The sequence below is a fragment of the Triturus cristatus genome, chromosome 6 (assembly GCF_964204655.1).
Source record: "Triturus cristatus chromosome 6, aTriCri1.1, whole genome shotgun sequence".
Classification (NCBI taxonomy): Eukaryota; Metazoa; Chordata; class Amphibia; order Caudata; family Salamandridae; genus Triturus; species Triturus cristatus.
Window position 1 is genome coordinate 1,127,958,543 of NC_140589.1, and position 25,799 is coordinate 1,127,984,341.

The 25,799-nt window shown below is 43.8% G+C and overlaps 1 protein-coding gene across 2 annotated transcripts in view; it reads right to left on the bottom strand.

The window, feature by feature from the left end:
* The window catches only part of FAM120B (family with sequence similarity 120 member B), a 981,159-nt gene that overhangs the window by 700,482 nt on the left and 254,878 nt on the right, over window positions 1–25,799 (bottom strand). For both annotated transcript variants that reach the window (XM_085612026.1, XM_085612027.1), the window contains exon 5: window positions 2,405–2,577. In XM_085612026.1, the coding sequence (XP_085468152.1) occupies window positions 2,405–2,577 (173 nt within the window). The remainder of the gene's footprint in view (window positions 1–2,404; window positions 2,578–25,799) is intronic.

The following is a 25,799-nucleotide window of genomic DNA, read 5'->3' on the forward strand; positions in this document are numbered from 1 at the left end:
CCGAATCTCTTTTCCCACTTCTACTTCCCATTTTTGCTTGAGCGTATCTAAGGGGGGCAACTTCTCAAGTGTCATACGCTTATAAAGGCATGTAACTGCTTTAAACTTCCCTGCTGCAGGTACTACATATTGGCATCCCATCGAAACCCTAGGTTCCGCTTGTCCCTCCTTCCAGTGGGCGCGGATAGCCGCAGTGAGCGCCGCGTGGAGCAAAAAGTCCCCACCTCTCAAATCAAACCTCTCCTGTAGAGTATCAAAAGACAGCATAATCCTGTCGTCATATAAATCCCCTATAACAGACAATCCCCTCTCATTCCAGTCACTCAACGCCCGCCATGATCCCCCGTGACGTAGTGCCTCACACATAGAGAGCAGTAGCTCAGGGGCGTACGGCACTTTCAAGCCCACCCTCCTAAGACTCCGCTTCCAGCATTGCCGTGCTGGGAAACCCCTATTTTCATGTAGAGAAAAACTAAAAATATATACAAGTGCAAATGTACTTTCCAAATTATTTTCGATATGGAAAATCCGCATAAGTACACCTTGATTAGGTGAATGATCTTTTTTTAGGTAGAAACCAAAGGGTCACACAAAATTACAACCTAGAAAAAAAAATCCATACATGCGAATATACCTATATTTAAATAAGTCATTCAAATGATGTGATTTTGTACAGTAAAATGCTAATAGAGGAAATGACATTTACAGCAATAAATATACGCTTAAATATAAATAATAAATCCATGAGACCTCATAATTGCGAAGTAAAATGACTTTGTAGAATCCTCAAAAAAGAAGGCTCTAGATTTTGCCATATTCCATGATATTTGTTCAATTGAATATTTATTTTTTCATAAATGTTTTCAAAATATGCAACCCGGTTCATTTTATCCTTCCAATAACGAAAACATGGGATGTATGTTAATCGCCATTGCTGTAATATTAAGGAACAAGCTACAGAAATGAAAATAATGATAAACTTGTGTTCTGCCCCTGAAGAAATGAATACTTAATACTTATGGATGGCTTCAGGGGTATAATACAGCAACCATCTTGAAAAAAACTCCATCCTCTTCAGGAGGCTGCTCTAAACAAGTTATAACTGTGTTGTGAGATCTCACCCTACTTAGCTAACGTTAATGTCAGTCTTGTCTCCTTCTCCACTTTGAGGCGTCTGCCTGTTAAGACCCTTAAACCTCTTAAATTGTGTTTAAACACAGACCTCGGACCGATCTTCTGACTTAGCAGATTGCTAGTGGAGAACGTAACTAATTTGAATAAACCTTAAAAATAAATCCCTTCCCTTGCCATCTCAGATCAGCTCTAACTGACCCCAGGTTTTCCAAGCCGAATACTTTTTGAAATCAGCAACCTCCTAGAATGCCAAACTATTCCACTTCCTAATCTCCGGGCTTGAAATCATAAAGCCAAAACATCTACTATCTTCGAGACTCAAGTAATCATTAAGATTTGGTAGATTATATTCCTTAAACAATTTATTTTTTCGAAAGGCAAGATTGAGAATCGACTTATATCTTGTCATTTGGCAAAGTATACACATCTTTAAAATGACAGAAATTGCAACCCCAAGTCCACTATCATTAGTTCAAGTAGATAATTATAAAAAATGGGAAAGATAAAGAGTTGTTAAACCGAGATAAACAAGCAGTACTTTTCTCTAAAGCTGAGTGAATCTAAATAAGTAGCTTTTTGCTCCATGACTTAGTGAGTTAGGTTTTATTTAATTATAGCTAGTTATACTGTGTCTAGGAAGTACATTTCAGACAACTGAAGTTGATTAATAGTAGTCAAACCAGTCTCTCATTCACTTGAGGAAGTATGAGTGTGCTAAGCTTAATTACTGAATTCGTCTATAGATCCTCCCAAGATCCTACTGCTATCTCTAGCCCAATGCCTCGATACTCAGCAGCTTGCTTTACCATTCCTCTTAAGTGCTACGCTCTCCCGTCTCTTCTTTGCAGTAACAACTGGCTTCCTATCTCCTTTTCAAACTTCTCAAAGCGCATTTCTATTACTTACAGATATCTATCCAGGCATTGTCCTCTGCAACTCATTTCTTCTGCATTGTGTTCAAATGAATCATGACATATATAGTATTTAATGTTTTTAATGAACATTTTACAAATCTAAAAAACAAAGTAAAATACACAGTTGCTTTCTGCTTCACACAGATCCATTCAATCACTGCAATAAAAACCCTTCAAATACATGTACAGCAGTAACTGCAGGGAAACTCTGACTTATAAAAAAAAGCTGCAACATGTTAGTAAAATAAGTGGAAACCAAGCAAGCGAAAAGACAACGAGGATAAGGCAGAATACTACTGGTGTCGTAGAAGTAACTGGGTGCAAGGATCCACTTTGAAGGGCGTCATTCAACTTACCTGCTGGAAAAGGTAAATCAGCAGGCAGCAGACAGCAGCAACCGGTGCCTGCATTGCACAAAGCGCATCCATCGCGTCTTCTGCATGAAAACATGCCAAGCATGTCTGCAAGCGCAGCCTCTCCACCTCTGGGCCTTCCTTCAGCCAGAGGGCTCTCACACCTGGTGTGCCACCTGCAAAAGGAAGTCAGACTTGCAGTGACAGTGCCGCTGCCAAAAGCAGTTGTTTTATATGTCAGTAAGTCAAAGGCTGTAGTGACAGCTATACACTGGGGTGCCTGATTCATAAATATTTTACACACGCTCACAAACAGCAACTTAGGAGCATACGTTCCTCATCCTGAATCACAAACTCGAGGTTAGAGGAATTTTACTCCTGCAATTTACATTTATGAATATGGAAACATCTGCCCTCAGGGTGGAGTTTCCACATTCCTAAATGCACGACTTGGTTGGGTGTTGCAAGCGTTCCAGGGTCTAAAACTGCCTCTTACAGTGAATTTGCAAGATCCTGGGAATTCACAAACAATTCGCAGATAGCTTGCCAATCACAAAGCACACCCAAAACTACTCATTTGAAAAGCAGAAACAAAAGGCAAGCAAAACCGGGTGTCTTTTAAAGAACATTTGAGAAATATCACGAAAGCCTATTCTAACCACTAAAACGCCACGTTTTCCCTCGCTTATTATAAAATCACGTTAGATATGTCCCAAGACTTGATTGAGCGGAAAATGTCCCACAAAAGTGGTTTTACTGTTTCTCCAAGTCTTTGTGTACTCCAATCAGCCCCATACGGACAAAATGATACATAATTGTACTTACACCAAATAAGAAATTAAGTGAAATTAGTGGGATTTCATCGACGTAGCAAAAATATCGCTCTGACCTACCTAAAACATTAACTGGGCTGCTTTATTGCAGCATATAACGCTTAGGTAGGACCCCACTTGTTTTATACGACCCTGATGGCTATAGCTGCTAGTCAAACAATTAACATTTAGGCTGTTGCCGATTTTAACATCGTTTTGCTCAATTTCCTCACAGTGCCCCTCCTCAGGCCCCAATGCAAGATGCCTAACATACTCTACACTTGTCAGCGCTTTTCAACAAGCAGTCATGGCGCCGCTCATTCTTTGTAAAGTTTACGTTAAAAAAACCTTTGTACCAAGAGGCATGACGTCTCTACCGCCATTTCCCACCACGCCGATCTGAAAACAAGTCAAGTGTCACAGAGAGCATGGTCCCAGTACAATCATACACCTTGGTTATGTGCAAATTCCTCGTTGAAGCCTTACAAAAAGCCACATGTAAAACTCCAGGCATACAAAGAAGTGTTTTTTTCTTTTGCACAAACTAAGGAATTTGTTCCTCAGTTCCTAGAAGCATTGATAACCTAATTTCTAAATTAATTCAATTCTGTATGGACTGTTCCTCAGTTCCTAGAAGCATTGATAACCTAATTTCTAAATTAATTCAATTCTGTATGGACTGCTCTACCCCTGTCCTTGAATAGGAACGAGGAGCTAGCCTTAAATCGGGTCTGCTGGTACTTTAAGCAACAAGATTTTGTTGCATTGTACGGCGTGAATAGAATGAATAACTCTGTAGAGCGTAAACATCAAGTGATACAACATTGAAACAAGTAGCAGGTCTCACTTTAAGACTAAGTCTACAGGTATTCCCAGAGAATGGCAGGGCAAAATATAAACCACCCGCAGGTAAAAGTATCCTTTAAAAACAAGAACATTTCTTTAAAAAAAAAATATATATATATATATTTTGCAGTTTAAAAGAAACAAATAAACGTGACACATTGTACAATTTCACAATGAGAAGATCACATGCAGAAACGACAGAATTGCCAATGACAAAAATTCATATCAAATGGAAAAAAATAATCAAAATAACATATCGCCTCCCCCGGTCATTACTTGCAAATAACATTTCAACTGAATCTTCCTCAGATGAGGACATATTATGAATATCAGATACACGAGATGTTTTGGAAATCGTTATATGCAGACCCCCCAGCCCTCCGTAGACGCAAGATGTGGGTTGAGAAAGGACACAATGTAGCATCGAATTTAGCCACTCGGTCTCGGAGAATAGCAGTCAATTTCTACATGGCATATATGGACCAAACCTCCACCCACCACAGGTTTAGCAAAGGTGATAGTGGCGGCCTCCAAATCTGAGTCACACAGGCGAGTAGATGATGGCAAATGAGACAGTCCTGCGGGGTTGTCGTGGGAAAGAGCATATTAGTCCCCCGGTCGCCCAACAGAATTGAGAGTGGTGACAATGGAAGGTGGATGCTAGTGATGGTTTTGAATGTACTCTCAATCTCAACTCAGAATGCCTGAATCCCTGGTCAAGACCACTAGGTGTGTAAAAAAGTGCCTCTCTCCCCACACCCGACCAACACAGTTGCAAACATCTTGGCCAATCGAATTGGTGTAAGATACCAACGAATCAATAATTTATATGCATTTTCTTTGTAGCGGATACATATCGAAGATTTGGCAGCGCGTTGCCTGATAGCCCCCCCTAAGTATTGTCGGGGATCTTCGTAGCTAATCGCCTTTCCCATTGTGATACATAAGCATGTTTTTAGGGGAGTCAACTGTAAGAGGGATCAGTAAAGCCACGATATGCCTTTGCGGCCACGTTTTGGAGCTACAAGGACTCAATGAGTGCATCGTCGAGCTGCAGGGCCTGACAAGAGGGAGGTTAACAAGGACATTTCTGGAAGTCAGAAGGTGCCAGTTTACTGACACATTAAAGAAGGTACACAGAAAAAAATCGAAATTTGAAATAGAAAAGAAGTAGCAAGGACACTGCATTTACCTGTAAGGTCTACATATCTGTGTGTGTCAAAGGTTTTCAAGCGGTACTCAGCAGCACGAGCCACAACAGTAAGCACCTGAAATCAATAATGGAAGCTCCATTTTCATTTAAAATGTCCCCCCACTCAACGCTTTTTTCATATATTCCTGAACCGTTCATAGCTGCGCATTTGTATTAGTTAACTGACCATGCAGCCAAGACAGCTCACATACCCAAACAGACAGGGCCAGGTCCAGATTGGCCGTAACGGGCACCAGGCGTTTCCCCGGTGGGCCGAAAGTTTGGGGGCCGGTTTTGGACTGATGGGGGTCGGTTTTGCAGCAGTGCTGCAAACAAAATCAGCCCCCTGTAACAAAAGCGCACGCAGCAGAAGTTCCCGCCACCACCACATCCACCCCCCCTCTGGGGCCAATCGAACCTAATTCCAGGGCTGCGTTGCGATCCCAGTCCAGCCCTGGACAGAGCACCAGGAGAAGAGAGTTAAAATGGAAATTCCAAGACATAGCCCTTTATGTAGTCAAATGTTTATTTGTACTTTGTCAACATAATGTTTCTCACCATCAGCTGTGACTCATATGAACAAAGAGTACATGCCAATTAAGCACGCACCTATACTCATGTCAACCTTACAGGGCGGTTTCACGATATTTGGACAACCAGACATTAGAAATCCATCCTTCATACACACTTTTTATGCATTTTGCATGGACTTTGTGTTAACTTGCAAATACATGGCCTATGCATTTGTATGCAAGATTTGTGCGAATCTTGATACAAAGCAACAAAGCGCTGTTCAAAGTGTGTCTTTTTCAAAAGGCATCCTGGGGTAACAGATTGCATGTCTTAATGTCAGCCGTGGCCCGTGCAGGTAAGAGTGGTAGGGCGATTAATTTTCCCTTGGTCGTCTGTCGAAATCCCTCTGCCCCCACCCAGCCCTACTGCTCTCACATGCACTGGCCGCGGCTGCATAATGTGTTTAGAGTTCCGTGAATATGAGGTGCAACGTTGGGAGGTACTTCAAGAAAATAATGCACTGACACTGAGATAGGGAAAATGGCAAATACAACGGAGAATGGGATAGTGTTAGAGCTCCTTAAGTTCAGTGTTTATGGGAGTATTAGTGGCACTGACCTTATGATAGTTCTTGTTTTTTATTTTGTGAAAGGGAGGTCAATAACCCTTTCTAAAACTCATTCTGAACTAGATAAAGTGGTGGGCAGAAAATTAGCAGGATCAGATGGAGTCTTCTTTAGATGAAGGTAAATTAGTCCTTAATAGATGGGATATAGGTGCGCCTTTAACAATAAGTTTTCTAGATGAGCAATATTAAGGCACATATGAAAAGACTGAAGTAGCCATTGACCTTGCTGTCCCACACTTTTAAACCATGAGAAAATCTAATTCACACAAATAGCGATATGGTTAATTATTTGTGTTTTGATGGTCATATGCTTTTCTGTTGTGTGGTGCTATTATCACAGTAGTAGTTCTGACATGCAGTCTTGTCCTTGGGGTTTTACCTCTATATCTAAGGTGTCTCATAAGTAGATTGCAGGTCTGGACTGATGCCACATTTGTGGGACATCTGCACTGTTGGAAATTTGGTTATTGGTTGAGGGGGTTAAAACCCTCCTCAAGCAGCAACCACAATCTGTCAGGATGAAATCACAAGCAAACCCCAAATGAGCTTAACCATCTGGTAGTTTGGCACAAATGCAGTCACTCTTACCTTAGTGGCAATGTATACAGTATTTGAGCAGCACTTCAAACCGTAATAAAGTGAAACACACCACAAGAAAACTCCCACACTAATTTAGAAAAGTGAGTGAAATTTAACGAATAACTTAAGACCAAAATGACAAATATCCAATCAGTAGAATTGGGGTTATACAATTCTAAAGATTTGAGTGAAACTAGCGCCAAAAAGCACAAAGCGCCACTCGCGGCTATCTGGTCGTGCTAGGCCGGGTGAAAGTCACAAGTTAAGGCTGATCATGATGGAGCACAGGCTAGATACAGGGACCAGGTTAGTCCCGCTGAAAAAGTTACATTGACAGTCCAGCGCAAAGAGTTCAGTTTGTGGTGGAAGAGGCTGCGAGGAGCAGGGCGAGTGTCATGGGTGGCCGTCAAAGGATCACGAAGAGCAGGCCGGTCGTCGTGGACAGTCGCTGCAGTAGTGCTAAGAACCTGTCAGGCATTGTGGATGGTAGTAGCTATAGCTTCCTCACGAGCTGAAGATGCTGTACCGCAAAGTACTGATCTCGCACTAGCAGGCGTTGCTGGTGGTCGCTGTAGTGCGAAGAGTCAGGTTGGATGAAACTTCACATAGGCGAGCAGCTAGATTTTGGCGCAAACAGGCCCATTAGCAAGGAGGCCAAAACATTCCAGGGAGCTTAACTGAGGCCACACTAATGGTCCTGGACCCGAGGGGCAACACTTGGGGGTCAGGACCTGACTCCAGCAGGGGTCAGGCAGGTCTAGTTGTAAGCCCAGGCAGAGGGTCAGCTGGAAAGTTGCAGGGAGCCTCTGGAGCTTGTTATGTCCCTGTAGCTACTGTCAGGAGGTCACCTGACTGACCCTTGAAGTCACTTCAGCCTAAGATGAAGGGTGCAAGTCCAGTTTTCCTTTTCAGCAAGACGGGCAACAGAGTAGCAGGGGAGCAGTGTGGGAGTACTTTTGGCAGAAAAGAAGCACAGCAGTCCTACTGTAGCAGTCATAGGTCCAGGAGTGTACCGAAGAGCTGGGTCTAAGGATCCAATATGTATACATGGTGCCCACTTTGAAGTAAGAGAAGGCTCTGGAGATTTCCACCCCCCCCCCCTTAGGTGTTAAGCATCCCCGTTCTCCCAACCCTTGGCCCAGCTTGCCTAGGGTCTCAAAAGACCACTGTCAAACCCTTTGTGACAGAGCTCAGGCAGAGCCTTTCTGATGTTCAAGTGTGGTAGGTGACAGCTCCTCCCCTCATCAATTCCAAGTGGCCCATTCTGCCACCACCTACCTTTACTTTGTCTCACTGTCTAGGAGCAATACACTAAGACCAACTGTCAGCTACACCTAGTCATGTGGCCCAGGAACAGGCTCCAGAAATCAAAAAGGGCAAGAAAGTGCCAACTTTTGAAAGTGGTAGTGTCAGAATGGTGACTATTTTTTTTCTAAGATAATAATAATTTTATTGCATGTAGTTAAATAAAACCATTACAATTTGTGATAGAAATCATTGATTTGTCAAAGCAATGTATAGTTAAAATATAGCAAATGTCCTTTTTACAAAATTCTACATTCATCAACGTTAATCAGCAATGATCAGTGTACAAATTGTTTCTCAATTTTGTCCATCTTTTGTCCTATATCTAAAATCATGTGCTAAAGTCATAGACAAAATTGCAATTTCACTATGCAATGTGACGAGCATTGTTGGTGGTCGTCAACTTTCGTTGCAATAAATGTATGCGAAAAGTGCAAATGTGCGCGAATCCTCAATGACATAGCCAAAATCATGTGCTTATCAATGGTTGTTTGCTTGGAGTGTAAAATGTACATGAGTCCTCAGCTGCTTGGCTAAAGTCATGTGAAAAATGCAAATGTAAACTTAATATTACAAAACTTCAGGTTATTTCAGGGTTCAAAGTTTTGTGCAGGTAGCAGGTGTTGTTATCTTCATGGTTAAAAGCTGTGTGCAAATAGCATATGTACTTATCAGGATGCTGCTAATACAGTATACCTATGAACACTATGTGTTTGATTTTGGTAGTAGTGAGCTAACTTTCTGCGGAAATCTGGCTGCCCTACATGAGGTCTGTAATGAGTGGCTATTTAATAATAGCATTACGGCTGGTCGACAAGATGTAACTTGGAAGGAACAGAATACATATAGTAAATAATGACTTCTTAAATAGTTCACAGCTGGGCAAATACACGCTAGGTGTATAAGGGATTCTTCCGCCTGTCCACAAAGTCTGCAAAGCATGTTTGGCCATGATTGTTTCCATGTTGGGACCTGGTCTTTTGATGTAAATGCTCCCAGCCTGACCAAAAGTAGCTGATGCTGGATTGATGGAGTTATATGCTGGACAAGATACGGCTGGGGCAATCAAGTCTCGTATGTAGATAGAACCATCCAGCCATGTTTTTTCTTTGATAGAGCAGCTTTGTCCATTGTCCAAGCCTTTTGTTTTGCAGCGTTGTTGACTATTTTTTTGAATGCGATGAAACTATAATCGGTATCCCAGGCGTCGTGCATGTCTAGCATTGTTAATGCATGTTTGAGTACAGTGTACCAGACGTTTGTTCCTTTGGGTTGGTTCTTCCTTTCTGTCCAACAATACCCCAACAAGGAATCCTCTTGCACTGCTTTTATTTACAGCGCATTTTTTATTATTGCAGCTTGTCTGATGGGATGTTGGTTTGATAGCCCGAATTCCAAGCGAACTTGAGCTTGTGACGTGAACTGCGGAATCTGGAACATTTGTTTGAATAAACCTGCTTTCTGGAGATTCAGGAAGTTGGCGTCTTCACCTTTGAATAATTCGGAGCAGTAGGTGAGGGTCGGGAGAAACTTGGCAACAATTACTTTTTGTAGGTGGGAGTTTGATGGACGCTGTAGTTTCAGTTTTAACATATTTAATGCAAAGTGAAGTTTATTTGCTTGAGCTTTTCTGGAGTATAGGTGTTCTTTAAGAGTGAAATTTGTGTCAACCATTACTCCCAGGTATTTGTAGGAGTCACACTGCTCGATTCTGTTTCCTGCTGCTACCACTGGTGTTTTTTCCTGTTGGGCGCTGTGTTTGCTGAGAAACACATAACCTTAGTTTTATTCAGGTTCAGAGACAAGCTGTGGTCTTTGGTGAATTCAACCAGCTTTGTGATCGAGCGCTGTAGGCCTGATGGCGTCTGACTGCATAGAATAATGTCGTCTGCGTATTGCAGACTTCCTATGTTACAGTAAGCGATTTTCGGGGGGGGGGGGTCACTTTGAACTTCTGAAAGCCTATAGTCCACGTCTGCGGTGAAGATGTTAAAAAGACTAGGAGCCAGCACGCATCCCTGCTTTAGACCGATGTGCGTTGGAATCCTTGTTGTGGTGCATTCTCTGTTACCCAGTTTTATCTGGACCCAAGTAGATGTATATAAATTGGCGATGGCCCGTAGTAGTAGTGGCAGGATGCCCCAATTCGTCATTTTTTGCCACAGCAGTTGTCTGGGTACCGTGTCAAACCCTGCTTTTAGGTCGACAAAGCAGGTGTACAATTCGGTGGATTTTCGCTTGGCTTTTTTAACCAGGAGATTCAATGCAAGAAGGTTACACATCATATTTGTACCAGGTCTAAAGCCTGTCTGTATGACTGGGATGATCTTGCTAGAAGTGACCCATTCTTCTAAAGCTATCAGGAGATTTGATGCATATAGTTTTGCTTCTACATCGATTAAAGCTATTAATCTGTAATTCGCCGGGCCCGACCTTGCACCCGCTTTGAATACTGGATGGAAAACACTACCTTTCTAAGATGCTGGCATGCTGGTGGATTGAAAAGCATGGTTGAATAGTGGAGTAAAATAATCTGCCCAAAATGATCTATCGTGATTAATTAGACCATTCGGTATGCCGTTTGGACCTAGCGCTCCGTTGGATCTTAGTTTTTTTATGATCATTTCAACCTGCTTGGATCGGATTCAGTTTTTCTCAAACAGATTTTCTGAGTTGTCATTTTTTAATTGATACTATGCGTTATAATCTGTATTCTTAATTTGGTAATTGATGTTCTTGTCCTTGTTAGTTAGATGGACTATCCAGTCTGCCTCTGGTGACTAAAAATCCGACTTTACTGTTAAGGAGTGCTTTTAATTACAATTCTTTAAACAACAAATTCGGCCTTTCACCTTCTCCCAATTGACCTGTATACCTGCTCCCAATTGAAAGTTACCATTTATTAAATGTAATAAGGAATCCCAATGTTATCCTATGAGAGATGTAGGTCTTGCAGTAGTAAAAAACAAATGTAAGAGTTTTTCAATACCAGGATATGTAATACTACATGTCCACGTTTGTTTTTTTAATACACAATACACTTCACTTTTCCCTCTGGCTGTATCCTAGGTGGTGACATATGTATAAAAAAGGGAAGTCTGGGCCTGGCAAAAGGTGTATTTTGCTACATCGAAATGGCAGTTTAGAACTGCAATGGCAGGCCTGAGACATATTTCAAAGGTTACTTAAGTGAGTGGTACAATAGGTGCTACAGGTCCACTAGTAGCATTTGATTTACAGGCCCTGGGAGCATGTAGTACTATTTTACTAGGGACCTAAAGGTAAATTAAAGATGCAAATTGGGTATAAGTCAATCTTACCTTGTTCAAAGAAGAGAGCACAAGCACTGTAGCACTGGCTAGCAGTGGTAAAGTACGCAGAGTCCTAAAAGCCAACAAAAATGAGTTCAGAAAACAGGAGGGTGAAGGCAAAAAGCTTGGCGAGGAACAGGCTGAAAGGGCTAACTAAGTCCAACATGCATCACGTAGACTTAAACACAATGAATCTGAATGGAAATAATTTGTATTCTCAGTGGTTATTCAAAATATTTGGCATGGATCCAGTCATCACTGAAAATCTAGGACAAATTCCATGGATTAGTCATGTGGTTTGTTTTGTGTGAAAGGTTTAGGGGTTGAAAGGCAACCAATGCAGAAAGATAAGACAGAGCAAAAATGTCATAGCAGGGCTTTAAATGGATTCTCCTCTTGGTTTGGCTGTTCTACTATGTGCTTGTTTTGGTCTCAAATCCTTGGTTATGCAGGCCTGGAACAAAACATGCGAGCAGTCTAGTTTTGTTTTAAATATACTAATGATTTTTTGTGAATAGGGGTTGTTCGGCAAGCCAGTTGTACTCCTCAGCATTTTTGTGTAAATATAGCTATGTTTTTATGGATACATCATTAAATAATGTCAGAGTTGTTAACTGCGAATTCTACATTTCTCAGTTTGCTATGTGAATCTGACAAATTTAAACAATGATTACCATATAACATAATACTATACAATAACAAGAATACTATGCGTTTCCCATTCATCCTTTACAGTATTTCAATTTATCCTGTAAATTTAATAACAGGTCCTGATAAATACATTTTATGAAGTTTCTCGAATGAGTGCATTGTCCACGTGTAATACAACAGTCTTAGTAAAGCTCTAGCATTCTGAATGGAATGTTCATCTTAGAATGCTTAGGAAGCCTACATCTTGGGCTCAATGGCAGGGACATGAAGACTGAAGCAGTCAGTATGTTTGTCTGCTGTTTTAGGGGACATTGGCGGGAAAGATGCTAACAGCGTTACCAACATCATACCCACACACAAGGACTGGGCATTTAAAAGCACATTGTTCACTCATGGTAAAATTGTCTTAACACTGTACGTTTTATAAGCCACTCTACAATTTGTATCCATCTCATTCTGAATTGTTAACCTCAAGCAATGTTACCAGAAGCCAATATCTTTCACTTGTCTCTGTGGTGGCTACACGTGGGATAGCAGTAAAAGTACAACTAACAAACCAGCTTTTGGAAGTTTAGGAAAATCAGTTTTGGCAGAATTCACATTCACAGAACATGCAAGAGATATAAATGCATGTGCTCAAGCGACCGCCAATTAAGTACCAGCAACCACACTCAAATCTATTGCTTTTCACAGATGCTAAACACTGGCATTAGTATTTTTCTGTTTAATCTCAGAGCGATGGTCTGAAATAACACTCCTCTGTGGTGACACAGAGGAGTTGCAGAGTCCCAAAGTGATCTTAGCTTCCACCTGCATATTTTAAAACATGGATTTGCCTACTGTCTGTTATCATGACAGGCTTTAATGTGAAATTTCAAAAGTTTGCACATGATATCCAGATATATTTCTGCCTGAGGGAAGGAACTTGGATCAATGCGAACACATCAAACCGCCTGGACCTGGGACAGCAGAGGATTATAGATTGGCGATGTTTTACTTTTCTGAAATAAAAAACCCTCCTCATTAGGTTCACAAAGTAAATACCATTTTTCAAATCATCAACAGCACTACTGAAAGAGCAAATGTTGTCACTGTTTGTTCTGAACTTTATGACATTTGACCCATATCCCTCCCCATTACCTAGATCAACAGTGAGGAAAAAAACTTTTTTTTTACTTTGGCATATCAAAAATAGTTTTCATTTTCTGAGTATGGAATATAAAAAAAAATTGTCTTTAAGACTGTAAGCTCCTTTCCCTCAGTCCTCCATACCTTCTTTCTAAACTGAGGTTGCTTCATATGTCATAGTGTCTGGTTCGAAACGCTTTTCTTCTGCCCACAGCACCGAACAGCCGTGAGGGGAACGGCACAGCACAGGGCTTCTTACCTTCAGACGCCACTTGGTTTTCAACGCTGCCGTGAGGGGAACGGCCAACTGGACTACGATTCCCAGCACCTCTAGCCCCTGCACATGCTGGTGACGATACTGGAGAGCGCCAGGCCAGGTTAAAGGCCGGCAGGCGCCCCCGCAGCGCGGGACGCTTTTCTTCTGCCCACAGCACCGAACAGCCGTGAGGGGAACGGCACAGCACAGGGCTTCTTACCTTCAGACGCCACTTGGTTTTCAACGCTGCCGTGAGGGGAACGGCCAACTGGACTACGATTCCCAGCACCTCTAGCCCCTGCGCATGCTGGTGACGATACTGGAGAGCGCCAGGGAGCGCCAGGCCAGGTTAAAGGCCGGCACGCTTTTCTTCTGCCCACAGCACCGAACAGCCGTGAGGGGAACGGCACAGCACAGGGCTTCTTACCTTCAGACGCCACTTGGTTTTCAACGCTGCCGTGAAGGGAACGGCCAACTGGACTACGATTCCCAGCACCTCTAGCCCCTGCGCATGCTGGTGACGATACTGGAGAGCGCCAGGCCAGGTTAAAGGCCGGCAGGCGCCCCCGCAGCGCGGGACGCTTTTCTTCTGCCCACAGCACCGAACAGCCGTGAGGGGAACGGCACAGCACAGGGCTTCTTACCTTCAGACGCCACTTGGTTTTCAACGCTGCCGTGAGGGGAACGGCCAACTGGACTACGATTCCCAGCACCTCTAGCCCCTGCGCATGCTGGGGACGATACTGGAGAGCGACAGGCCAGGTTAAAGGCCGGCAGGCGCCCCCGCAGCGCGGGACGCGCGCGGGCAGCGCCCGGGCAAAGCCCGGGCCAAGGGCGGGCCCGTCCTTGCCCGTCACTGACCGGATTTGACGGGGCGGGGCTTCCCCCCTTGAATTTGCAACACCATTACCATTCATTCTAAGGTACTGTGGTCTTTGTCTTTTCAACGGGCTGATTGCATTATTATTGTTTTTAACCCAGTCCTCCCCATTGACCATTGTTGTCTATTGCGGCGCCTGGACTCTTTCTGTCAACTGCTCTTTTGTTCTTCGCTATGCCACCTAAAGTTCGTAACAACAGAGCGGCCAACGAACATTTCTCGGGAACAATGGACCAATTTGTCACCAAGGTCAATTGTGTCATTGATAATGAAATTATGCTCTTGGAACGTCGTGTTTCGCAGGACCTTGCTTTGGCTAGGAGGTCCTCTATGGGCTACCTTGCCAATGCTCGTTCTCCTGTCCAGCACAATTTTGACCTTGTCTCTACCGATCGATCTGATGTGGATGCTACCACCCAGGGCCTACCACCCAGTGGATTAGTTGCTACTGACTCCATGGAGGAACAGTCCTTGCCCCTTGACTCTTTGCTGGCTTCTCCCCGTTTGTTACCATCTTCTACTAGTTCTGTTCCAGAGCAAGACAGCTGCGTACAAGAAATCCTGGGGCAATTCCTAAATCCAAACCTGGGTGTACATCCTCTAAGGGTGGGAAGGGCAAGATCACAAAAAACACCCACAAAACAATAAACTATTCTGGCCCATCGAATAAGCCTTTAGTCGTTTCTGACCTGCCCTCCCAGTCGGCTTCGCTGGATAACCTTATCCCTCAATCATGCTCCTTATCTAACACACCATTGTGTCAGGATGCTATGGGAGGGCCAAGTGAAGCAGATAAGAGAGGGTCCCCAGGTCCACCAAATTTACATGAAATTGTTGAGGCTATCAGACTTCTGCTTCAGCCTGTGGAGAATAGAATTCTCAAAATCGAACAGCAGCTCTCCAGGATTGAACGCAGCCTTGGGTCCCTGTCCAATATTCAAAATAATAGTCTTAGAACAGGGGCACTAAATGCCCCGGTTAACACTAGAGTAGATAAAGATATAGTGGCCCCCCAAACTCACCCTCCAGTCTCTGAACAAAGCCAATCAGTATCTGCTATCAAAGAGTCTATTTCGGTTACTGCCCATAGAAATCCTAGACACCCTAGCACTACCTACCCAAAAGAGGCTCCTAGGACTCCATTACTCAGGTCTCCAAATAGGGCAAATATCCCCAATCTACCACCTGAAACTGCTCCATATGTTGTTATTTTGGCAGGGGTTCCAGAACAGGGCGAAAATGAATCCGAGTCTCCCACAACCCTTAGGAACAGGGTGATACACTGGCTTAACAGAAATAGACTGTTGCCAATGTTCAAAAGCAGCAGAATACTCACAGTAAGAAGGGCCCCATGGGTGGGTCATTTGGCGAAAAACATTAAGGGGGATTGTATTCTAATTACTTTTAATGATCCTCAAACCGTTGACTACATTTGTAATTGGAGATACCCTAGCACAGGTTCACTTATTAAAGCCTTACCTCTGACCTATTTTTATCCCCCTGGTCACTTTTTGGACGACTGGACACATGTCCAACGGACCAGGAGAGGTATCTCTCAGATGAGTAGGCCTTCATGCCCACCGATGTTAGATCCTGGCCCCACGGAAAATCGGTATGGCTGTCTAGAGGCTGTTGACTGACTGCAGGGCAATGGAGATACCCCATCCACTCCCCTGAGTCGCCCCGGCTCTCCTGTACCAGGTCCCATCACTCCACTAGCATTTTCAGCCAACGTTCCATCTACTGCAACGGATCTACCGAGGAGGCCTACCCCCAGCCATGTAGTCCACCCCCCAAGTACTTCTATCACCCAGGAAAAACCTCTAGGATATACCAAGCTTCTTTCCTGGAACGTGGCAGGCTTACGTAATAAGCTCACTCTTCCAGATTGGAATGATCTAATTGAGGAACATGACATATGCATGTTCCAGGAAACTTGGAGTGTGGAGCCACTGTATAAGACAGGGTATTGTTGCTTTTTTGAGCCAGCTACCACAATTGGGCGTGGCCGTCCTTCCGGCGGACTCATAGTCTGGGTTAGGGCACACCTCAATCTTAAGATTACACATAACAGTTGTTCCACGCCAGACATAATGAGACTCTCCATCAAGGGTCTAAAGAATGGCCATTTGTGGGAAGTCTTTAATGTCTATGCTCGTGGAACACATGGGGGTGTTAAGTCTCTCACCATCACATCTCTCTCAGGTATGCTCTCTACCTGCCCTCCTGATTCTCTCTTACTAGTGGCTGGTGATCTCAACTGTTCTTTTGAACCACTTGCCATTGATGATATCTTGGGAACTCACGACGAGGATGCTAGATGGGGCATTCCCTTGTTATCGCTCAACCCCGTAAAGAGATGGTCCCCGGTCGTGATTCAGCTAAACGCATTGGCCTTAGAATTTGGTCTAAGAGCTGCAAATAGGCGTACAGCCTCCGACCTGGGGGGTGCTAACACCTTCAATAGGGTCGCCTGTCAAAGCAGAATTGACTATATACTGATTGATAGGAGAGGCTGGAAATCTGTTGCTGACATGATAATAACTCCCTCAACCTGTAGCGATCACAACTCGTTGTCGCTCAGCATGAGAGAGTTTTGCCTTAGTCAAGACCAAACTCCTCTACATGGATCGCAGATGTTTACCAAGATGCTCTATCCCTCCAACTGCAACGGATTCCTCAGATGGTCTAAATTTGTCCTGTCTAACACAAAACTTGCTGCCCTGGGTAGAATCCTTGTTGAAGATACTGCCAGGCTCTCCATGGCTTCGATTGATAAGCCTGGCTATACCAAAACCTTCGAGGATACCATTGCCTCGATTGGTACCTTGTTCCTTGATCATAGGAAAAAAAAAACACCTGAACTCATGTCAGAAAACGAATGGTTCAACAAGGACTGCAGACTAAAAAAAAATACCCTGATCGCTGCAATTAAATCTAACATTCCAGGTGCGGTCAGGGAAGCAAGGCAGTCTTACAGACAGGCACTTGTTACTGCAAGAAAAGACTGGGATGACCAGCGTTGGGATGCTCTAAAATTTGCAAGCCACTCTAAAAATGGCGAGCTTTTCTGGTCCATCTTGAGAAAATCTTCTATGTATGACCAGGATAAAATCCCCAACCACATCACGGACAGGGAATGGTTTGACCACTTTAGGAACCTCTATGTAGGGGTGGGACCTGAGGAGGAGCAGGGCATCTATCTGAGGACCTTAGCCTCTCCCACTGAACAATCTACATTTGATAAGATCAATAAGAAAGAGGTAGTGACTGCCATTAACAAAATTGTTTCTGGAAAGGCCCCAGGGCCAGATGGCATTCCGGGTGACCTTTTCAAATCAAACACTGACGGATGGGCAACGTATTTTGTAATCTTTATTAATAACCTCCTGGACGGCTCCCCGGTGCCCGATTCTTGGAAAGGAGCGGAAGTAATTCCCATCTTTAAAAAGGGCTCAAGGGGTGATCCAGCGAACTATCGCCCAATTAGTCTAATAGACACTGGACAGAAGTTGGTCGGCAGGGTCCTCCTGGAGAGAATCCACTCCTGGGTAGACAAAAAAGGCATTATGACGCAGTTCCAAGCAGGCTTTAGGGCCTGCACTAGCACAATTGACCAAGTATTTAGGCTGGTGCTACTATATTGGAAGGTGGTCACCATTGGGAAGGGCGCCTTATACTTGGCGTTTATAGATCTTAAGACCGCATTTGACTTGGTTCCTCGCGATCGCTAGTGGCTGATTTTGGAGTAATTGAGAATCCCCCCTTATATCCTGAACCTTCTCATCCGGATGCATACCAACAATTTTGCACGCATCCGATGGGGAACTCAGGACCAAAAAACCGATAAGATTCCGGTCAATAGAGGGGTTCGCCAAGGTTGTGTGTTGGCACCTACGCTCTTCACTCTTTTTGTGAATGGCGTAGTCTCTTATCTGCTCGAAATTGAAGCTGACGTCCGCACATTGGCGGGTGACAAAGTCCCTGCCCTTCTTTTTGCGGACGACACTCTTCTAATTTCAAAAACACCTGCAGGACTACAGAAGCTCCTAGACCGCTTCCTTATGTTCTGTGAGCTAAGAGGCCTTGTCATCAACACCTCCAAAACCAAACTCCTTTATTTCAACCCTACCAGATCCTTCCGGTCTACCCTTACCCTAGATGGATAACCACTTGAGCGAGTTAAGGAGTTTGACTACTTGGGGATTAGAATTACTGATAGGCTTAAGTGGCAGCCCCATATTGACAAAATGACACTTAATCATAGGCGGGTCATAGGTAGCCTGGGGAAGGAATTCCGTGCCTCCACCACTAAACCCATCGCACCAGCTTTGGATATCTATGCTGCAAAGGCGATAGGTAGCGCCCTATACGGCGCAGAATTATGGGGCTTTTGCTGCGTAGACACCCTAGTATCCAATGAGAACAAGTTTTTTAGAGACCTTCTATCACTCCCGAGGGGCACACCGACTGGTCCTCTTCTGAGTGACCTCGGAAGGCGCTCCATCAGAGACCTAGCCACCCTTCGTCCTTTGTTACACTGGGCGTGGTTGTGGCGTACCCCTGAGCTCTCTAATTATGCTGATGGCCTCAGGGAGGTCATGAACTTACAGGGAGCCCATAAGATCGAGTGGCTGACAAAAACCAAGAAGCTCTTGGTCGCAATAGGTCTCGTATCTGACTTTGTTCCGGGGATACCGTTGTCTAAGGATACAATTAAAAAAGCATATTGGGCGTGGATTGATGCCCGGACCTTTAGCGACCCCAACCATGGCAGGCTTACAGAGGCATTTTACCAACACAAGCTTCTTCCTCTCTTAGAACCATATCTGGACTTTATTTCTAAGCCCAGAGACAGGACGCTCTTTATTCAGTTCAGGTTCGGGACTCTTCCCCTCCGCGATTGCACCAGCAAGTGGAATCCCCCGCATAAGACGCTCCCTGACTGCCCTACCTGCTTAGGTGTTGTTGAAAATATCTCTCACTTTCTCTTTGTTTGTCCAGCCTGTGAACCCCCAAGAACGAAGTGGCTCAGGCCTGCTTGCCTGCTGCTTGGGACAAGGGACAGCTCTATTGCCCTGAGAATACTTAATTCTACAACGAATACCACTATAATTTGTGGAGTGGCAAAATTTTTAGGATGGGCATGGCTGATTAGGCAGAGGTTGATTTGTCCCAGATAATCTCTCTTTTTTTATCAAAGCTGCTAAGTTTAATTCTTTTTTAAATATTTATTGTTCACAATGTATTTTAGATCTCTTTTACGACATGTTTTAAATGTACTGTTTTCCTATGTATTTGTGTTTTTTAAAAGTACTGTGCTTTTATGACATCACATGTCGAAATAAAGCTTGATTGATTGATTGAATAAATTCATGATAAATGTGAAATCTTACCGCTCAATCGGTTTACTTTCAAACAGGATTTCATATCATCTAAGTTTATTTGGAAACCTCAACAAATTTAATATCTAGGGCTTCACTCCACTTCATCCATTAAAACGCCGATATCTCTGATTATGGATAACTGCCTTAATAAGCTGACCTCACTAACTACTCGTTGGCTTCCCATATATCTCTTCTGTTGGGATTGTCTAGATACAATAAAAATGATGCTGGTACCCATTATCCACTATACCATTTCCAATATTCCACTGAAAATCCTCCTTTTTCCAAAATGCATTCCATACACTTCTTGTTTCTCTGGGGGAAAAAACACGCCCACACATGTCCTTAGCAAAGTTGAAACGCTCCAAAAATGATGGTGAAGTAAACTTTTCTGACTTTTCAAAATATCATAAAGCATTCTATTGAAAGGATCCATACACTGGATTGCTTCCTCCTTAGAATACTGCCCACAATGGGTTGACTTAGAACTCAGCTTTCTATCGCCTTTCTCATTTAAAGAATAATTAACATTCACACATAAGCCTCATAAGTTATCCACTCCTATTTTTGAAAACACCTACTAGATTCTATTATGTCATGTATTCCTAACCACCTCCAATCTACAATATGGCATAACAAATGCATTCACTTAACACATAGACCCATATATTAGAAGTCCTGGAGAGATAAGGGACTGAATTGGATTGGTCACATTTTATGTCAAGAATCTCCCATTCTTTCCTACAAGCCCAATCACTTTTTGGATTTCCACCCTCATTCCAACATAAATGTAAACTTTTACAAAATAGTATCAATACAGCATTTAATATTTTTTAGTCTGCTCCTAATTCTGCACCAAGTTTACACCACCCCCTTAACTCTCTCCCACATACGAATCCCAAAGCATCAATTATATATTCACACTTGTACAGTAGACAGAAGACCAAAACGGATATATCATGGGAACAAGATCTAGAAATCTCATGGTCTATCCCCACATGGAGGCAGATTTAGATTAAAATAGGAAAATCATCCCATGCAGCAAACACAACACAAACATTATTCTACATTTATAATAGAATACTCTTCACCCCTTTATCTTTACACAATATCAATTCAGGTATACCAGACACTTGTTGGATGTGTTCAACGCAGCATGCTGACCTAAAACACCTAGTTTTCTTATGCCCTTCTGTTTTGGATTTTAGATTGAAAGTTTAGAAGCAAATTAATTCCATCTTTGATTCACATGTGCCTTCCTCTATATCTAATGTTTTTTTGTAGAGTGTATCAGATGACTTGGAAGCTGCTTGCCACTCACCTCGGCTGGAGTCTGCTTTTGGGGGAGAAGCCGTGTTACAATTGTTGGGGAGGACCACAACTTCTATACTGCTTTGCCTCCACTATGCGCTTAAAAGCGTGCCGCGACCACGCAGGAGCTGTAGCTGCATGTCACTCGCCTCTGCTGGAGTCTGCTGTTGGGGGAGAAGCCGTGTCACCATCATTGGGGAGGACCACAACTCCCATACTGCTTTGCCTCCACTAGGCGCTTAAAAGCACGTCACAACCACGTGGGAGTTGTAGCTAATGCCACTCGCCTCTGCTGGAGTCTGCTGTTGGGGGAGAAGCAGTATCACCTTCGTTTGGGAGGACCACAACTCCCATACTACTTTGCTTCCACTAAGCGCTTAAAAGTGAGCCGCAACCATGCAGGAGTTGTAGCTGCTTGCCACTTGCCTCTGCTGGAGTCTGCTGTTGGGGGAGAAGCCCGGTCATCATCGTAGGGGAGGACCACAACTCCCATACTGCTTTGCCTCCACTACGTTCTTAAAAGTGTGCCGCGACCACGTGTCGGTTGTAGCTGCTTGCCACTCGCCTCTGCTGCAGTCTGCTGTTGGGGGAGAAGCCGTGTCACCATCGTTGGGGAAGACCACAACTCCCATTCTGCTTTGCCTCCCCTACATGATTATAAGCGCGCCGTGACCACACACGCCGGGATGCGCCTGGGCAAAGCCCGGGCGAAGGGTAGGCCCATCCACGCCCGTCAAAGCCCAGAAGAGCCTGGGCTGGGTCCCCCCCTCTAAGCCCTGCTGTGCCAATCACTGACATGAAACAAAACTCCCAAAGAACTAAAATATTCCAGTGCCGGTGGTCGCCAACAATCTGGGTAAGCGCAAAGCTGCAGCACAAGCGACAGGAGGGGAGACAGTCAATACTCTAGATTGTTTCTTGGTGAGAGCTGCGAACGTGATATCCAAAGAAATTGAGATAACTGAGCGACGCAACCCCTCCCACTCCCACAGCCATCAGAACTTGAGGGTAATGATTCTTGTGCTACAGCTCACCATTTAGTGCCTGAGCCTGTATCCCCTAATTCGTCTCCTTCTGTATCCCCCATGTCAAATGATTCCGCTACCGAGCCTGCTATAAAAAGAAAAAGCCTGGGGGGAAACAGAACCCAATGCCTAGATCACAGAGAACGCACAGATCAAAAAAAAAAAAAATAGCTATTGAACCTGTAACCTCAGTGCCATCAAATTTAGGGGTGGACTCTCAGGTGGGCACCGAAGAGGTTATTTTAGCAAAATTGGAAAAAGTGGTGTTCAGTCTGTTAGAGCCATTAAATAGCAGACTGTGAAGGATTGAGGAGAAACTAGAGCTCCTCATCAAAAGGGATGTAACCGGTAACAGCTCCGTGAGGGCGGACCAACCTCCCCCATCAGATTTAACCTTAGGGTGTCAACAAATTTTGTAGGGGGGCCAGGGGGAGTAAATTAGGAGAATCCATACTACTTTCCCAAACACCCAATGTCACAAAACATCTTACACCGCGTCCCTAGCCCCCCACAGATTCCACCCAATCTGCCAATTTTGTTGGAGGTGCATGCGCATAGTACTATGCAGGGCACCAACAACACCCATACAGAGGGTGGATCGAGACCCCAGGACCGCCATGATCCAACAGGTCTAACTGAAAGATCAGTAGGGGGGACAGCTTATAGTCTGGAGCCCCCAGCGACAGGTCTGAAGTTGCTCCATACCCTAGACCTTCCCCCGGCAGCCCTCCCATATGTCCTGGTTTTAGTTGGTGCACCCCAGATAAACGGGGGTCAGCGGGAATCGACTGACCAGTTAATGGCTAAAGTTCTTTACTGGTTTAGCTCTCAAGCCAAAGGGCTTGGTTTAGGGGGAAACAGACTAGATACACACATTATTATCGCGAGGAGGGTACGCTGGGTGGGGCCTTTCCCTAAAGTAATAAGTGCGGATTACGTGGTTGTGAATTTTAATAACCAGCATGTGGTGAGAAACTTACTGGCGGCTTGCAAAAATCCCTCCTCGTTTGATAAACAAATTACTGGTTCCCAGTTAGCAAATGTTTACAGACCTATCCCACGACCCACATTGTGTCAGTGCCAAGAAGCTAACAACGGAGAGTGCTAAATCAACCCTTAGGCCCCTTAACATCCGCAACACAGGACAGCTTAACCCATTATAGACCTGAAGGAATGTACGAGTCGTCAAATAGATTTTCACGTTTGGCAAATCTTGAGTCCTGTGATTGACTAAAGATGGTGCATTAGTAAATACCAATAGTCCTAAGAAGTTTTCTAATATTTCGGAGGTACTGACTCGCACGACCCAGACTGAATCACCAGTGGAGGTTACACTGTTAATGTAGCAGGCGATTTTGATCGAATTAGTAGCGTAGACACATCGGCCTTTGTGGAAAGAATGGGATCCCAGAAGCACGTGCTGCAAATAGCCACATGGAACGTGGCAGGCATTGTTAATAAGCAGACTTTACCAGAGAGGGTTTTAATGTGGCAGGGTAGAGACATTATCTGTTTCCAGGAAACATGGGCAATGGATCCTGTTTCAATTAATGGTTACCGATCCTTTCAAACTAACGCTGCCCCATCCCTGGCAGGTAGAGCAAAAGGAGGTTTGCTCACCCTAATCTCAAATACTTTAAATGTTAAGTTCATAAAGTTCGAACATTCATCCCTTAATTTCCATTTCTTAGCTTTTAGAGCAGAATGCCCGCAAGTATGGTTAATGGTAAATTACTACAATAATAATTTAGGAGGTAGCATGGCATCATTTGTAGACTCCCTGGAGAAAGAGCTAACGACATTCTTAAGGGCATTGCAGTTAAGGGCATTGATATTCTCTGGGTAGGGGATTTTAACGCCCAAACATGCCTCCACCTATCTGAATTGGTCTGTGGTGTAGAAGACACACAGGGGGATCCACTGGTGTACTTCATGCATGATGAACACGGAAATAGTTTAAATAGACTGTTGAATACCTGGAACTTTGAAATATGTAATAAAAGAGATCTAGTCTGAGGTAGTTTAGATAAAACATTTTTCCGTGGCAACTATGGATCGACAATCGACTTCATAATTGCCTCTGCCCATTCCTGTGGTAACATTGTTCACACCACTACACAATTTTCTAACTTTAATGACCATGCGTTACTGCTGCTCGAGGTCACTGGTGTAGCCGTTCTCCCAAGGCAGTCATAAAAGGTCCCTAAACCAACCCTAGCTAGACAAAATGGGTTCCAGTTAAAATGGGATAGAATAGACTAGAAACAAATCATACAGCAGGTTGTAACTAACAAACTAGACATAATTATGAAGTGTTTAGATTTGAATGTAGAAACCGACATCTTGATTCCTAACTTCCTAGATCTACTTAAGGAAGTTAAATTATCCCTAACCAGGCCTAACATAAATAAGAAAAGTGGGGAACTTGATTGGTTTAATGAGGCTTGCTCCAGGGCCCTGCAAAATCTGCATAAGGCCCTAAGGTATCTCCCAGAGACCAGTCCCTGATTAAGGATTTAAGTTTGAAATATAAGAAATCAAGGAAGAACAGGGAAGTGGAGATAAAACACAAGACATGGGATGATCTAGTCAAAGCAGCCTCCTCTAATAATTGTAGGGACTTTTGGAATGTTGTGAACGCTCCCTATTTCAAAAATAGTTTGTATAAAAAATTGGATAACCATGTAGATCAAGATGCTTGGGTGTTGCATTATGGAGGTATTTTTGGAAGTAGTAATATGTCGAGTGATGCTCCCTTACACCATATGGTATTCCCAAGTGTGTCTCTGAGCTTCAGTTTAGAGGAGGTAAGAACAGCGTCCTTAAGTGTAGCCGAGCCAAAGCACCCGGCCCGGATGGGGTCCCTATTGACTGTTTTTTGGAATACTAAGAGCTGTGGGCCACTTTGTTAAACATTATATTCAATGAAATTGCTAAGAAGGGACCACCCCCTTTGTGGAAAACAAGCATCATAGTTCCAATACATAAGAAAGATGATAAAGCCAACTCCCAGAATTATTGCCCGATCTACCTTCTGGACTGTACTGGAAAACTGTTAGGCAATGTCCTATTGAGCAGACTGGAAGAGTAGGCGAGGGAAAAAGCCATTCTGATGTCAACTCAGTATGGTTTTCAGAAATGAGGAGGTACAATCGATCAATGTCTAAATCTTATTATGAGCATTGCAAAGTACACCGTAGCCAAGGGAGGCTGTACTTACATGGCTTTTATGGACTTATCAACAGCCTTTGACTGCATAAGCCATGTGAAGCTATGGCATATAATGTTGGAGATGGGCATTGACCCTCAACTGATCAACATAATTCGGGAAATGTACTCACGGGTGACTGCAAGCGTTCGGTATGGTAGAAAGGGAGAATGCACGAGATCTTTCCAGATTATGAGAGGAGTCAGGCAAGGCTATGTACTTGCCCCATTCCTGTTCTCGTTATATACATCTACGGCAGACAGCCCAATTTTTCCCCCAGCCTCACTACTGATACTGGCTTACACGGATGACGCAGTCCTAATAGCCAGGACGGAGTTGTGCTCCAATGCCTAATAAACGCTAATG